Source organism: Phodopus roborovskii, unplaced genomic scaffold (assembly GCF_943737965.1).
Source record: "Phodopus roborovskii unplaced genomic scaffold, PHOROB, whole genome shotgun sequence".
Classification (NCBI taxonomy): Eukaryota; Metazoa; Chordata; class Mammalia; order Rodentia; family Cricetidae; genus Phodopus; species Phodopus roborovskii.
The window spans coordinates 42,260,407-42,277,704 of record NW_026126517.1 but is presented as its reverse complement, the minus strand read 5'-3'; the positions used below and the strand labels follow the sequence as shown (position 1 = coordinate 42,277,704).

The following is a 17,298-nucleotide window of genomic DNA, read 5'->3' as shown; positions in this document are numbered from 1 at the left end:
TGCTTCTTTACAGAGAATGTCCAAATCTGCAGACTACAGTGTTTTGTGTTTATAAAGAACAGGACTCTTTCTAACAGCACAGATTTATTTCTCATATAAAGAATTTTTCCCATGCAAAAATTTTGAACAGAGGGCCTTGCACCTATCATGTAAATGTTCTACCACCGACCTATATGCTAGCTCTGTTTTACATTTCCAGATGCTGTGATCTCAAACTACTGGGCTCAAGTGATTCTTCTACCTCAGCCCTTGAATATTGCTAGGATTTTAGTATAGATCTGTACCACTGTGCATGACGCCATGGCTTGATGTTTACCCTATGTCCACTGAAACTTCTGCAGGGTTGGATTAGGCGTGTTTTAACTAACCTATGTCTTAGATTTGTGAGATGCGTATAAATGTTTATTTTTCATAACTAGGAAAGACCCTGAAATTTTTTGAAACTTACAACATTATAAGCCAGGGGTTATGGTTCCCACCTTGTAATCCTAGTATTTGGGAGGCTAAGGAAGAAGGAGTACCATGAGTTCAAGTACAGACTGGGCTACATAGTAAGTTTCAAGCCAGTTGACAAAGTAAAATCCTGTCTCAACCAAATCAAACTAGACCAAATCAATATTATCAAACTAGGAAGAACATCAAAAGCAAAAACTGAGAAGCAGGTGTGGTGGTGCATACCTATAATCTCAGCATTTAGGGGATGAAAACTGGAGCAGCAGGAATCTTGGCTAGCATGGGCTATGAAACCCTGTCTCAAAATGAACAACCCAATCAACGTGGCCTAAGCGTTCTTTGAGACTATAGTGAATTTCAAAGGATAATCCATTTTTAGAAATGTATGCATCAAATTCTATGAATTTTAAAATCATACAATTGTAGTGGTCATACATGTGGTAATGTTATTACAAAATAATACAGAAATGTCCTTGTGAATTTACAATGTTTCTCAGTGTATACACTAGCTATATGTGGAAATAAGCATGCATAGTTATTTATTTATAAACAAACAAACAAACAACAAAATCCCATTAACTTTATTCTGAGGCTAGAGAAACAAGCTTCAAGTTATACACATACCCTGAGAACTTAGTTTCTAGTTACAATAAAAATCACTTTAGTATTACTATTTTTATATGTGTAGGTGTTTTGCCTGTATATATGTCTGTGCACCATATGTGTGCCTGAAGCCTGAGGAAGCCAGAAGAGGATGTGGGATCCCCCTGGAATAGGAGTTACAGATGGTTGGAAGCCACAATGTGGAAATCAAAACCGGGTAAGTCCATGGAAGAGTAGCCAGTGTAACTGCTGAGCCAACTCTCTAGCCTATAAGTGGCTCTTGGAAATAAACAAAACAATGAGTAAAACCCAGTGTTTTATTTTAAAATTTATTTCAATCAAAGCTCTAAAGCAGAGCATACAAATGACCAATCCTTTTTTCCTCTGGTATATAAAGTCAGGAAAGGGACAGAATTTCAAATCTTCATAGCATGTGTGTTCTAAGCAGGTGAAAACATCACTAGCAATCCCCACTTAACCGCACCTCCAGGAACTAGAGAGCAAGCAGCTTTTGGTGGGCCACACTGACTACCTATCCAATAAACAGGGAAAGAAAAGGTCTAGCAAAGAACACAAACCAGACAATCTTTTTCAGGGTATCCAACTGTATGATAAATAAAGGGAGAAAAATAAAGGGACTTACCTGCACTGCCAAGCTGTTTATAAAACCTGTACTCTAAATGAAGTTGTGGAGCACGAGATTTTATTGGTTCCTGAAACCCAAGGGGGGAAAAAACTGTGGTCAAATTTTGATAAATGGGCTTTTTTTTTTTCCCCCAATCTTAGATTTTCAGAATGAACAGGAATAAGATCCTTTCACAAGTTTGAATCCAGCCTGAGCTATATAATGAGTTACAAAACACCTTATATTATAGAATGACACCCTGACTAAAAACAAGGAGACAAACCAAATAGAAACAATAACAGCAATAATGAAGGGAGTTTTAAATATTTATAGATAAAGCAGGCAAATAACCACACACTGCTCTATGTCACACCTAAGAATTGACTGGTTAACTATTCTGAACAGATGTGTAGTACTGGCAAATGGCTAATAAGGCAACAGAAGGCTATCATAAAGGATGTCAATTTGGTGTATAAATGATAGGTAAAAACCACAAAGTTGTTCTGACCTCTTTTTTAAAAAAATCATTATCAGCCAAGTGTGATATCACTGTCTTAAGAAGCAAACAGACCTATGGGTTAAACAGTTTGCCTACACAGCAAACTCTAGGCTCACTAGAGTTAAATGGTGAGACTGTCTCACAAAACCACCAAACAACAAACAAACAAACAAAAAACCCCAGACAAAACCCAACTAAGCAAACAAAACTCATCAACAAGGTAGGTGTATCTATAGTTTCTACAACCTTAGTATTTAAGAGGGTCTTGGTTTGAGGATAAGGTGGACTATATGGAGGGCAGCCTGGGCTATAGAATAAGGCCCTTACTAAAAAACAAAACTAAAACAACCACAACTTGTTGAACTTGTACACTTAACTAGGATGTCTACTATCAAAGCAGAAAGGTAGTTTTAGTACTAGGGAGAAATGAGACCCCCTTCTGTGTTGCTAGCCTTATTTAAAACAGTGCACCTGGCAACACATCCAACACTTTCCCAGCATTTGGGAAGTCAGGAAGATCAGGAATTCAAGGTTATCCCTTGAATAAATAAATAAGTAAGTAAGTAAGTAAGTAAAATGGTTCAACTGAAAATCAATTCTACTTCTAGGTATAGATTATAATTGTGCTACAATTAGTTTTATGTGGTGCGGAGAATCAAAGTCAGGACTTCGTGCATGCTAGACAAGCATTCTCCCAACTGAGTTACATCCCAGCTCCTCCAACATTTATCATAATTTCATAATAGCAACATTTAAAAACTTCTACTTCAGGCCAGGCAGTTGTGGCACATGCCTTTAATCCCAGCACTCAGGAGGCATTGGAAGGAGGATCTCTGTGAGTTCAAGGCCAGCCTGGTCTACAGACTGAGTTCCAGGTCAGGCTCCAAAGCTACAGAGACATCCTGCTTGAAAATCCAAAACCAAAACAAACAAAAAATAAAGCACCCCCCAAAAAAAAACTTCTATTTAAAAATACACAATAAATTATTGCTATCTAAATAAAAAGTCTACATTTTTCTTAGAATCTATAAATCTCAGAACTCAGAAGCTTCTTTCAAATTACCTAATTCATTCATTTATCCTTGGTTTTTAGGAAAGTTTAAGCTAAATAAATTCAGACTATTTTATACCCTCAAGGAACTCCCAACATTTAACAATCACTAAAGTTGAACTTTCTGTTTCCTAAGATTATCATAGGTAATAAAAAGAAATGCACATAATACCTAATAGTCACCTGAGTGCTCTCTTCAGATATAAGGACCACTCTTCATTTGGTTATTGGTCATCCAATTTATCACCAACAAAGTAGCCAGTTACACAATGTCTAATAGCAAAACCACCAGCAATAATTTCTTGAGAAAGAGGGGGGACAAAATGAGATGGAACTAGAGCAGGAAAACTACTGCCTGGCTCCAGAGAGAGCACCTCAGAGAACAGCAAAGCACAAGGGAAATGAATTTTAAAACCATAGGATCTTTAGTTGAATTTCATGCTAGAAACAGTAGCATAAAATATTCAATATGACCTTCAATATCTTAGTTAATAAAGAAAACAACAATCTTCATAGAATCTCAGTGTTGAGAGTGAGCTTATACCTCACATGTATTCACAAATGACACGTTTTGTTTGTTTGCTTGCTTGTTTTGTTAATTACAGTAATATACATCCTTCAGCTAGGCTCTTGAGCACATGGCTGAAGACTATTCAAGCAAATATGGCCTCAGGACCTGTTCTGGAAGCATTAAGAACAGAGAGCCTTCCAAACATGCAAATAGAAGGTTACAGAAAAGATGAGTAACTTGCTAAGTAGTTGAGAATGACCTTGAATTTCAGATCTTCCCCTACCTCCTAAGTACTGCAGCTGTGAAACAGACACCATATTGGTTTTTGCTGTTTTTCCAGAGGCATGATCTCTCATTCTATAAACTAGGCTAGCCTAGAAGTTTCAGTGATCCTTCTGCTTTACCTCCCGAGTGATGAGTGATGAAATGACAGATGGGAGACATCATGCCTGGTTACTTTGTATATGTGTTTAAGATTTATTTTATTTTTTATTTATCTGTATGTGTTTGTATCTCTCTGTGAATGTGTGTATGTATGTAGCATTGTCCCTGAAGGCCAGAAGAGGGAGCTGGATCCTCTGGAGCTAGAATTCCAGGCAGTTGTGAGTTACATGACATGAATCCAAGAACTGAACTCCAGTTCTCTGCAAGAACAAGTGGTCTTTACTGTTCAGTCACCTCTGTGGCCCCTACTTTCATATTTTAAGCAGTCATCTATTACTATTGTTGTTGTTGTTGTTATTATTATTATTATTTGTGTATAAAGGAGAGGTGCATTACCACTGTGTGTGTGTGTGTGTGTGTGTGTGTGTGTGTGTGTGTGTGTGTGTGTGTAGGTTGGTTCTTTCCTTCCACATTTAGGAGGTTCTGGGTTTTGAATTCATGTTGTCAGGATTCATGGCAAGAATGACCTACCACAATTGGCTCTACTTTTAAAAGTTCTTAAAAACTAAAGGAGTAAGAGCTATAATGAAGAGGCAAACAAAGTTGAATTGAGGTGTTGGCACATGCCTTTAATCCCAGCACTCGGGAGGCAGGGGCAGGCCGATCCCTGGATCCCTGAGTTTGAGGCCAGCCTGGTCTACACAGTGAGTTTCAGGACAACTGCAGCTACAGAGAAACCTTGTCTCAAACGACAACAACAAAGAAACAGCAGTACCAAGTTTCCTGCAATTCTGTAGCCACTATTGACTGTCTAATATCAGAGAGCTGGCCATTTGCCAGAATCATGGCTATTCTGGAACATACAGGTCTGCCTGAAATCCTAGATCAATGGCAGATGGCTGTCTTATACAATGGAAGGAGATCAATTACTACTGCTCTATGTCCCTTGAGTAAATTCAACAGCAAGGGATGAAACCCACAGATGGAGTTGCTATACTCTAGACAGGAATACTCATTCTTTCCTTCCTGCCTTCCTCCATCATGTCGGTCTTTCCTTCCTGCCTTTCCATCATGTCCGTCCGTCCTTCCTTCCTTCCTTCCTTCCTTCCTTCCTTCCTTCCTTCCTTCGAACCCAGTACCCCCAACCATGTTATATAGGCTCTCTCCCTCTGAGCTGTAACCCCAGCCCCTAATTCTACTTTTTATATTGTCCATAAAAGCAGAATGAAGCTTATTAAAAGGAAACAAATCTATATAGGTCAAAGTGGTATGAACTTGGTAGAAGATATCTTGACAGAAAACCTCAAAAGAAGCCTTGAAAAATAAAGGGACAATGTCACATATATAGTAGTAACACAAAAAATTTAAAGACACAAGGTTTTACATTGTTTTGGGTTTTTTGGATGTTTTCTTGTTTTTTTTGTTTTTTTGTTTTTTTGTTTTTTTTTTTTTGCAAATGTTTTATTTTTTTGCTTATTGAAACAGGGTCACACTGTACTTACTATATAGCCCAGGCAGGCCTCCACAGTGCTGGGATTACCAGGGGTCACTAATACACTTAGCTTTGTTTTTGAGGAGTACTTACTTCTTCCTGTTCAGTAGCCTCAGATAACTAAAAATTATTCTGTGTGAGGCAGAAGTCAAATGGCAAATGCACTTTCCCAGAACTAAATTTCTCAACAGAAAAACAAGTAGCTAGACCTTACCTGTCCATCTTAAAGGGTATTTGACCTGCATTACTACATATGTTCCTTTTCTGGCTCTAATTTCTCCATCAAGAACTTCCAGTCAAACAAAAAACAAAACAAACAAACAAAAACAAACTCAAAAAACAACATAAAACAACAACAAACACGAACTAGTGTACTTGCGCAACGATTCCAGCACTAAGGGCGCTGAAGTACAAGAGTTACCATAAGATTAGCTTGGCTATCACTGAGAAAGAGGTCAACCAGGGCTACAGAGCAATACTAGCACAACAACAACAACAACAAAACAACAACAAAAATCAGGAAAAAGGGGGCAAGTGTGTGCTGGTGACATCAGTTGGTGGTAGAGTGCTGTTCTAGCATACATGAAATCCTAGATTCAAGGTCTATTACAACAACAAAAATAATCCCAAACTTGAGCATGCAGTTCCCAGCACTTGAATGGAAGCAGGAGGATACCTCAGGTAAACATTAAATTTGAGTTTAAGGCCAGCTTGAGTTACAGGAAACACCTCAAAAAAGGAGAACAGAGCTGGGAGATTTTCAAAGAAATGCCTGTCCTAAGTACCAATACTTGACTGGCAACTGCTACTCTTTCACAAAAGAATCCTAACAACCCCACAAACTGACAAGCTAAAGAAGAGAAAAAGACTAAGCAGGGCCAAAGAGAATGCTTTTATGGGAGTTTTGTTTGTTTCTTGAGATTAAGAGTCTCAAGGCTTGGGCTCGCTCTAATAGCTGTGTGTCTTAGAACGATGGTGAGTTCCTGAGCTCTTGCCTCTGCCCCCAGTTCTTAGGATTACAGGCATGCACCATCATAATCAGTTTGACATCTTTTGTTGTTATTGTTCGAGACAGGTTCTCACTGTGAAGCCCTGGCTGTCCTGGAATTCACTATGAAGACCAGTCTGGCCTCAAACTCACAGAGCTCTACCTGCTTCTGTCTTAAACTCAAATTTCAAATTGAATATAAACCTAAAGATGACTCTGAATTCCTGATTCTCCTTTCAAGTAATGGAATTAAAATCATGTGTGGAAAAGCATGGGCAGCCATTTTTGGCTTTAAAGCAGTGGTTCTCAACCTGTAGGTTGTGATCCCCTTGGCAAATTTCTATCTCCAAAAATACCTACATTATGATTCATTAACAGTAGCCAAATTAGGAATAGAAATAATTTTATGGTTGGGGGAGTCACAATAACATAAAGAACTGTATTAAAGGATTACAGCATTAGGATGGTTGAGAACTGTTTTAAAGCATCCTGTTAAATACACCAATAGATGCCATACATTTAAAAAATAGATGTTGCTAGGTGGTGGTGTGTCATGCCTTTAATCCCATTACGCAGGAGGCTGAGGCAGGTATCTCTGTGAATTTGGTCTACAAGAGTGAGTTACAGGATGGTCACAGCTACACAGAGAAACCTGTCTTGAAAAACCAATAAACAAACAAGTAAATCAATTTAAAAAATAGATGTCAAGGAGTTCCAGAGAAATTCTCACTGGTTTAGAGCCCTTGTTGTTCAATTCCCAGTATCAACAAGTTAGTTGGCAACCATTCATTAACTCCAGTTTCTGGGGACTGGAACATCCTCTTCTGGCCTCCATGGTACCAGGCATACACACAGTGTACACACACACACACACACACACACACACACACACACACACAATCAATTAACTTTTGACTCATCTTTGCTACCACTACAATTAGTATCATTTATAGGACATTACACAGTGTACAGTTTTTTTTTTTTAATCATTATAACATCCTGATGGAAGAAAAATGACTACCTGGTATCATAAACACAGTAAATATAGCATTATTATGAATGCCTACAATGACTTCCTGTAAGAAGACATTAGCAATGAAAAGCACCAAAACACAAAGACCACAAACACATACATTCTACTTACCAGTTTAATGGCTACATATTCATTGGTGTAGAGATTTTTACCTAAGGGAAAAAGAGAATGTATATATTTAGTGACATTAGATTACAAGGTCATGAGAAAGGTGGATTTTCTAACTGGGCTCCTGTATATGAAGAGAGAGTTAAGTAAAAGCCAAACAGAGATAATAAGAACCAGTAGGACTAGGACAAAAACAGCTTGAGAATCTAAAAATGTAAGCTACACAAGAGACTCTGGTTTGTTTTACAAAGGAAGAAACTAACCAAATCCACCCCCTCTTCTCTCCCTTAAGCCCCACACATACATGCAACCTTACTTCTCAATTATTATGGTATGAAGTGAACTGAGAAAGAAATGCTATAATTTCAAAGACAGATATTTAAACTTGGAGAAGGTTGGAGGCAGAAGAATCATGAATTCAAAATCATCCTTGGTTACACACTGAGTTTAAGGATGGCCTGGGCTGCAAGAGCTCTTGTCTCAAATCACACCCTACCCTTAGAAAAGAATTTAAGCTCAGATCAGAAGTTAAGAGGTAGGATGAAATGAGAGATCTAATAATTAAGGTGAACCAAGGTGGTAGTGTTTTGCAGCAAAGGAATAAACATGGGTACCAATGTGAACGAAAAGATGACAAAAGAAGCAAGGAATTCTCAGGAGTTGAACTTCCCCTCTGACCTTTGACCATTTCAGGAAAAGGAACTGCAAAAACAAACAAACAAACAAACAAACAAACAAACAAAAGCAGGAGATGCTACAGAGTGGTACTGAGATTGGGGCTGTAAGTGTTTAATGAATATATAGGGATGGGGTGAAGACTGACAAGGAGTGGCTAAAGCAAAACCTGGGAAAGGCTGCAGCTGTATTAGGAAAACCTTAATACCATTCTAGGTTTCAAACAGAAGATTTGAAAGTAGAGTAATCACATCATCAGATCTCTGAATGATTATGTGTGAGGCAGCATAAAAAGTAACTAGAATGCATCTGAATGACTTAATACCTATCACATATAATCATCCTTTCAAGATAAGCCACACCCAGTTCTCAAACTTCAGAGAATATAACCTAGCTCCTCATATAGTTCTGTGTATTTTATTAAAATCTCAGCCAATAAATTATATCATATAATGATGTTAAGACAAAAATATGAATGAGTACACAGAAGAGTCTGGGTAACAGAGGAAAGCACATCTGAGTACAAACATTTCAAGTCAGAAAGTGACCTGAAGAATAAAGGTCACTTCCTATATTAGAAAAAAAAGTTCAGGTTGGGCATGGTGACACACCTTTAACCTCAGGTGTGAGGAGTCAGTGGGCAGGTGGATCTCTGTGTTTTGTCTACACTAGCAGTTTCAAGCCAAGCAGAGCTATAAAAGACCCTATCCTATCTCAAAAAAAAAAAAAACAAAAACAAAAAACAAAAAACTCCCCCCCCCAAAAAAACCACACCTTTGATTTCTTTGAACATTTGTGTTTTTTTTTAAAAGTCTGATTCGTATAAACTCATTTTAATGTAAATATTTTTCCTTAACTGTACAAGTTTAAATAAAAAAAATGTTCTAAGATTAATGTGTCTCATGTGTTCTACAGAGGCCCTGACCTATCACAATAGGCGATAGTGGGTATATGTACTGCAGAAAAAGGAATTCACATTCAAGACTACCCACAGGTTGTTTCCAATGAATTTTTCTGGCTTCTGACCATTTCTTCTCATGTATCATATTCTCTCATTGTTCAAGTCCAGTCAAAATATCAGCCTTTCCTCTTTTGTTTTTATTTGTATGTGTGTGTGTGTGTGTGTGTGTGTGTGTGTGTGTGTGTTGTCATAATGGGATAGAATTCAGGGTCTTCCACATAATAGGCATGCCCTGTGCTACTACTGAACTACAACCCCAGCCTGAAAAAATTTTTCTTTAGAAAAATTTTAAGGCGCATAGGGTCTCATTATGTAGCCCTGAGCAGCCTGGAAGAGGCTTTTTATACAAGGTTCAAGAAGCTCCATAACACTAATGAACATCTAGTTTCTAGAAAATTATAATGTCATGTCTTTTTTAAAAAGATTACATAGCCCTTGTCAGTGTGGCCTGGCTATTTAGACCAGGATGACTTTGAACTCAAGAAAGCCACATGTATTAGCACCCCCACCCCCAGTGCTAGGATTGAAGGCATGTACAACCAAGCCTCTAGCTATCTATTTACTGGTGGAGTCATACTTTGATGGCACTATTGACAGATAATAAAAACTAGCAAATGGGACCTAATCACCAGGACTTAGTTTTAAATGGTTGATTAACCTCTCTCTCTCTCTCTCTCTCTCTCTCTCTCTCTCTCTCTCTCTCTCTCCCCAACTTCCTTCCAGCTGCATTATACCATTTAGTCGTATGATCTGCCTCACCATCAGCCTATAGCAACAAACCCAAGGAATCATGAAGTAAAGCATCCAGAACCATTAACTAGATAAAACTCTTCTCCTGTATGCTCTTTGTGAAAAGTTTTTACTCCACTTGTTAGCTTGCTGAGAATCACCAGCAGTCTTATGCTAGGGAAAAAAGAAAAAAAAAAGCAGAACATTTAAAGAACCACACACTAGGCTCAGAGTGGCTATAAGGACTATGTGAGGATTACATGAGATGAAGCATGTGAAAGTACTTTGTAAACTGGGAAGTACTAAATAAATCTTATTTTCATTATTATTTTAAGTATGAGGTAGCAACCTCCTTTAAAAAAAAGGACTAAAACAAATAAATCTATAAGACAGATATTTTGAAGAGGAAAAAACCTAACTGCCTCCATATTACGTTTAATAGATCAGAAAACAAGGATCAAAAATTATGTTCTCATACCAAGTATGGTACCCATTCCTTTAATCTAGTGTTTGAAAGGTAGAGACAAGAGATCATAAATTTAAGGGCGACATGAGATCCTGTCTTGAAAAAGAGAGAAGGTGAGAGATTGAGCAAGGTGGGGGAGGAGAGGGAGGGAAGGAGAGAAGAGGGGGAAAGATGCTCTTAGTGAGAGGAGAACAGAAAAGCTAAGAATAATTAATGAATGTGCTTTCCTCCAAGTTCTCACTAAACTGAAAAGTGATAGATTAGGAAGTGCTTCTCAGCTTCATCTTTCTATATGAAAGAATATACTAAGTGCTGAAGCTATTTTCTGCAGACGTGACAAGACTATCTGCCATCATGAGGATGGATGACTGCTGTGACCTACACAATCCCTTAGTCCCCAGTCATCACAAGAAAAGCAAGCAACACAGTGACAGCTACATGTACGGCAACAGTAACAGAGCTGCTAACATTCCATTCACCACTCACTGCCCCCATTCCCTTCAGCTGTGTTTGGTCTTGGGAAATACACTGTGATAAACTATATAAAAGGCAGAAGGTTGACTAGGAATCAAGACTATAGTGTCACAGTTGGGGTGGGACCTTCTGGTGATGGAGCTAATTTCTAGTTATTGTACGTAAGGAACCCCAATAAATTCACCAGGCAGTCCTTAAAAGAGGTCTCTTGGGTCTCTTGATGCCCTATCTGGGGAGAACAGATGGTTCTTTACGACTTCCAAGAGAATGAAACAAGCACAAGCTTAACACCACACATGGTGGAGGATACATTACAGAACACCGAGGTTTGTGTTTACTTTTTCCAAGAACATTGAAAGAACTGAATTAATGTCATTCTCTTATCTAACAGCTAATGAATATTGGAGGTAATGTAGTAATTATTTTGGGCTAAGCACTGTTCAAATAAATTCCTTTGCTAGAGGGCAAAGGCATCTACAAAATGGAACAGGGGCTGGTGAGATGGTTCCCTGGGTAAAGGCACTTGCCACCAAACCTGATGATTTGAGTTAGATACTGGGAGCCCACGTGGTGGAAGGAGAAAATGACAACCTGTGGCCTCCACGTGTACAAGATGACACATACCTCACCTGCCCCACTCTATAGGCAAAAAAGGGTAGTAAAAAAAAAAAAAAAAACCTGTATAAGCCAACATGAAACTGTACATATACTGTACTCAGAAATTCTGCAATGGTAGAATTGAATGACAAAGACTGAATGTCAAAATCCTGTCCATTTAAAATGAATAACTACTTCAGTTAAAAATATACATAAAACTCTATCAATAACTATGAGAAAAGCAAACAGTTTAAGGGACTGAAAAATCTACCTATCAGCTGGCATGATCCCAAACACTCAAAGCTTTAGTATCCACTGCATAAAATCCACAGGTTTAATTTTTGCTTTAGGTTCTATCATTAGTGGCAGAAAAACTGCATTGCATAGAGATTTGGGAGCATTTTTATCTAAACTCAGCTCTTCAAAGTAGCAGCCTTGATATGATGCTGCCTACAAAACATCTGAAGGAAGACTTCCTGTTTCAGCAAGTTACCTACAAGCTACATTTACCAAAAGTTCTAATCAGACACAACATTTTTCATGACCCAGTAGGTCTCAGGTCATAAGAGTCACACAACTTAGCAAACATACAGCGTTGGGTTCCCAGTTTAATCATCTTTCCAGCTGCCAAGCTTTCTTGCCCTAAAGCGAAACCAGTACATATGTAAGTTACTACCTAATAAATCTTATTTTTTAAAACTCCAGGAAGAAGAAATTGAGGCAGAAGCTGAAGAGAGAGTTTAGCAGATAAAGAGAGCTCAGCAGCAAGGATGAGTGCCCATGCTGAATGGCTTACAACTAATTATCCATAACTCCAGTTTAGGATCACTTCCAGTCTCTCCAAGGACTCATGTGCACGAATACATGCACACACCCACACAGTTAAAATCTTTAAGGACATGGAAAGAAGGAAAGAAAAAGAAAGAGAGAGAGAAAGAGGGAGAGGGGGGCAATTAGCACCTGTAAACAATTCTACATACCTATCAACAGTTACCATGGCTACTTAAGAAAAAGAGGATAGTAGTTGGTCCAGTGCTCCCTCTATTCAGAGAGCATCTCTTTATGTGTACAGGAAAGAAGACAGTACTACAATGTTAAACATTTCCCAAATACTTAACAGTTAATGGCAGGAATAATTTATGTGCCAATTTTGTTTTTTCAAAGGATTGCGTATCAGTAATAGCACTGGGCTGGAGAGATGGCTCAGCTGGTAGGAGTACTTGTTCCTGTTGCAAAAGACTTAGGTTCAGTTCCCAGCATCCACAGCCATTCATAATGCCAGTTCCAGGGAATCCAATACCTTCTTCTTCTTGCAGGCACCAGGAACATTCAATAAGGCAAAATACTCATACACATAAAAAAAAAAAAAAAAAAAAAAAAGTAGTAGTAGTAGTAGTTTAATTTTTGTCAGTACTGGGGATTAAACCTAGAGCCTCACTAGTGCTAGGCAAGTACTCTAACACTGAGCTACAGTTGGTCTTTCTTGGCTCGGTTTGATTTTTGAGACAGTGTCTCATATATCCCATACGTGCTTTGAATTCACTGACTGCCAAAGATGGCGATCTTCTGCCTATACCTCCCAAGTGCTAAGATTACTTACCTTATGTGTGCAAACAATCTACCAACACAGATATATCTTCATTTTAAAATTCAGTGTATCATAAAAACTATATTGTGGTTTCAGCACCACCCATCTCTTGTGGTGGTGTTATACAGCATGTTTATTACTAACAAAATAGAAATTGCTGTTTTCCCCACATATTTTTATGTTTCATTAGTGGGGAATAAAGTAACTACATTCAAATATTCATTTTATTTAATCAATATTTTATTTGTTTAGAGGCGTGTTCTCATTAAGTAGTCAAGGGTCCTCTCAAACTTGCTATGTATCCCAGACTGGCATGGAACTCTCCATCTCCCTGCATCGGCTTCCCAAGTGCTAAGATTACAGGAGTATGCCACTATACTCATTTTCATGGATTCATTTTTTAAAGCTCTTAGCAGACTCATTTTATAGTTATAGTTATTGGTGCAGTGGGGCCTCACACATGTGGGCCCAACAATACATCTAAGCCCCAGCACATTCTTTGGAGGAAAATAGTAAGTTCTAAGAAAAGTAGTCTATCAGCTGGGTAGTGGTGGTGGTACACACCTTTAACCCCAGTACTCAGGAGACAGAGGCCGGCAGATCTCTGTGAGCTAGAGGCCAGTCTGGTCTACAGAGAGAGTTCCAGGACAGGTTCCAAAGCTACACAGAGAAACTCTGTCTCAAAATAAAAAAAAAAATAAAAAAAAAAAAAAAAAAAAGGAGGAGGAAGAAAACAAAATGAGAGAAAAAAGAAAAGGAAAGGAAAATAGTCTATCACACTCAGTAAGCATAAACATTATTTTGGGACATTTCTGTTTAAGACACATACTCCCCCACACCCAAAACAGGGTTTCTCTATGTAACAGCCCTGACTGTCCTGGGACTCCATTTGTAGATCAGCCTGGCCTCGAACCCACAAGAGATCCGCCTGCCTCTACCTTCCAAATGCTGTGATTAAAGCTCAGCCAGACCCATTTAATGTATATGGGATCATAATATTTATGGTGGTTAAAAACCTGTTTCAGTTATTTCATTTTGAGATGAAAAGCTTAGAATGGGGATTGGTCTAGTTTCTGTGTCTTTTCTAAAGAATCAAACACTTGAGAGTGCTGGGATTGCAGGTGTATTCAATCATGTCCATGTTGGGATCTCAAACCTGGGGACCCTGGGCATGCAAGGCAAGCACTCTACAAACTGATTTACAACTCCAGCTTCTCTTCATTCATTTTAAGGGCTAAAGAATACAAAATTGAGTTTATCTACGCTAATGGTTTTCAACTTTCCTAATGCTACAACCCTTTAATACAGTTCCCAGAGCTGTGGTGATCCCAACCATAAAAGTATTTTCATTGTTACATCGTAGCTGTAATTTTGCTACTGTAATGAATTGTAATGTGAATATTTTTGGAGATAGGTTTGCTGAAAAGGTGGAGATCCACAGGTTAAGAATCTCTGATCTGGAGCTGGAGAGATGGCTCAGAGGTTTAGAGCACTGACTGCTCTTCCAGAGGTCCTGAGTTCAATTCCCAACAAAGCACATTGTGGTTCACAACCATCTGTAATGAGATATGCTCTTCTGTCACGCAGGCATACATGGAGGCAGAATGTTGTAAACATACTAAATAAATCTTTTTTAAAAATCTCTGATCTATGCTATGATTTAACTAGCCCTGTCCCTCCAATGTCTATGCAATAGAAGTTTAATTATCTGGGGGAAGTTGTAGAAGCTTTGATGTGGGGCTTATTGAGATCTTTCTATCATTGAGGAAATGACTATGGAAACTAGTTTATATAAGAGCCTTGAAATTCACATAAGGAGGTTTGCATATAATTGCTAGTTCCTTTATTAATTCTAGCAACTGCTATATGGAAGGCAGCCCCTGGTGGAGGCATCAAGCCTACACTATGCTATTAGTACTTTTAGCCTCTGAAATTGTGAGCTAAATGAAGGTCTTTCTTTTTCCCTTTCCCTCCATAAATATCCTATATCAGGTTTTTTGTCATAGTTATAGAAACCTGACTAACATATCTTATTAAGTGACAGATACTTGAATTGTTTTAACTTCTTAAGGAATTACCAGATTGTCTTCCAAAATGGCTGTGCCAGTTTACTCTCTCAATATCACTGTATAAGCAGTCCAATTTCTATATATTCTTCCCAGCAAACACTAATTCTTACTACAGTTGGTATGTATGAAGAAATAGTTTCCATCTGTATTTCCCAATGACTAAAGATGCTGAACACTTTTCATGTGCTTATCCTCCTATATATCTTGAGAAAAGCATATTCAAATTCGTGTGTGTGTGTGTGTGTGTGTGTGTGTGTGTGTGTGTATGAATATGAATGTACATATGCTCGCACCAGAGGCATTGGATTCCCTGGAGTTAGAGTTACAGGGGCCTGTGAGCTACCCAAAATGGGTACAAGAAAGTGAACTTGGGTCCACAGGAGGAGATATGCTTTTAAGGCTTCACCACTCAGCTTCCCTAATTTTTAATCTGGGTCATCTTTTTTTACTTATTGTTGGGTTTAAGAAGAGTTCTTTATATGTTTTTGGAACATCCCTTGACTGGATGTTCAACTTTCAGTATCTTGCTTGTCCCATTATTTGAGTTGCCGATAACTCTCTTCTTTTTAAAATAACAACAACAATAAGAAAGCAAAACATGGTGCTCTGTGGAAGTCAGAGAACAACTTTCAGGAACTGATCCTCTTCTTCTACCATGGGTCCCAAGTACTAAACTCAGGCTTGAGCAATACTTTTTACCAACCAAGTCATACTGCTCTTCCTTGATGATACTCTTAGGTAACACGAAAGGTTTTCTTGGCAGGCATGTCAGCACTCAGGAAACAGCAGCAGGCAGATCTCTGAATTCAAGGCCAGCCTGGTCTACATTGCAAGTTTCAGGCCATTCAGGGTGATTTTGTGAGATCCTGTCTTTAGAATTTTCAATATTTATTAAGCCTTTGGTATCACACTTAAAACAAACAAACAAAAAAAAATTACTATCATGAAACAGACATAACAGTAAAATTTTTGTTTTGAAGCAGGGTTTCTTTGTGTAACCTTGGCTGTCCTAGAACTCACTCTGTAGACCAGGCTAACTTCTTCGAACTCAAGAGATCCACCTGCCTCTGACTCCAAGTGCTGGAATCAAAAGCATGTGCTACCACCACCTCGCTAAGCACAGTACATTTATTCCTACGTTTTTTGGGGTTTCTGTTTGTTTTCTGAGACAGGGTCTCACCATATAGCTTGGCTAGCCTGGAACTCCACATAAAGACCAGGCTGGCCATGAACTCACAGAGATCCACCTGCTTCTACCTACTGAGTGATGGAATTAAAGGTGTATACCAGATGCCTAGCCTTATCTTAGGTTTTTCTAAGAGCTTTATAGTTCTGATTTTGCACTTAGTCCTTTAATCTACTGTGTTAATTTTTCTATGTAAGAATTCAATGTTTTGTCAGACCTTTAATCTCAGTGCTCAGGAGGCAGAGGCAGGAGAATCTCTGTAAAATAGAATCCAGTCTGGTCTACAGAGTGATTTCCAGGAAAGGTTCCAAAGCCACAAAGAAAAACCCTGTCTTGAAAAACAAAAAGCAAAACAAACAAAAAAACACACAAAGAAGTCAATGATTAGACTTCTGAATAAGGCTATTTCATTTTCTCACAGCTATCTTTTGAAAAAAAAATTCATTAAATAATATAAAATATCTTCAAAATACGCCCCCCCCCCCAGTGAGTGAGTATACTGTGTGGAGAGTGAGGCATTTTCCATGGCAATCTGAGTTCAATCCTTGAAATCCACTTTATGGAAATATAAACTACCCTGACAAATTGTCCTCTGACACACACACACGTAAAAAACAAACTAATGAAATGCATGCATGCTAGTGTCTAGCTTGTTTTCGCCACTCTTTAACAGTCCAGGATCCCCTGCTTAGAGAATGGGGCCACTCACAGATAGGAGATCTCACCACAATTAACACTATCAAGACAGTCCCTTACAGACATCCCAGAAGTTCATGTCCCAGGTGATTCTAACTTCTGTTAAGTTG

General features: G+C 38.4%; 1 protein-coding gene across 8 annotated transcripts in view; it reads right to left on the bottom strand.

The window, feature by feature from the left end:
* Positions 1-17,298, bottom strand: part of Csnk1g1 (casein kinase 1 gamma 1) — a 127,442-nt gene that overhangs the window by 66,074 nt on the left and 44,070 nt on the right. For all 8 annotated transcript variants that reach the window (XM_051197800.1, XM_051197797.1, XM_051197799.1 and 5 more), the window contains 2 exons: positions 7,751-7,791; positions 1,700-1,769 (listed from right to left, as the gene is read on the bottom strand). In XM_051197800.1, the coding sequence (XP_051053757.1) occupies positions 1,700-1,769; positions 7,751-7,791 (111 nt within the window). The remainder of the gene's footprint in view (positions 1-1,699; positions 1,770-7,750; positions 7,792-17,298) is intronic.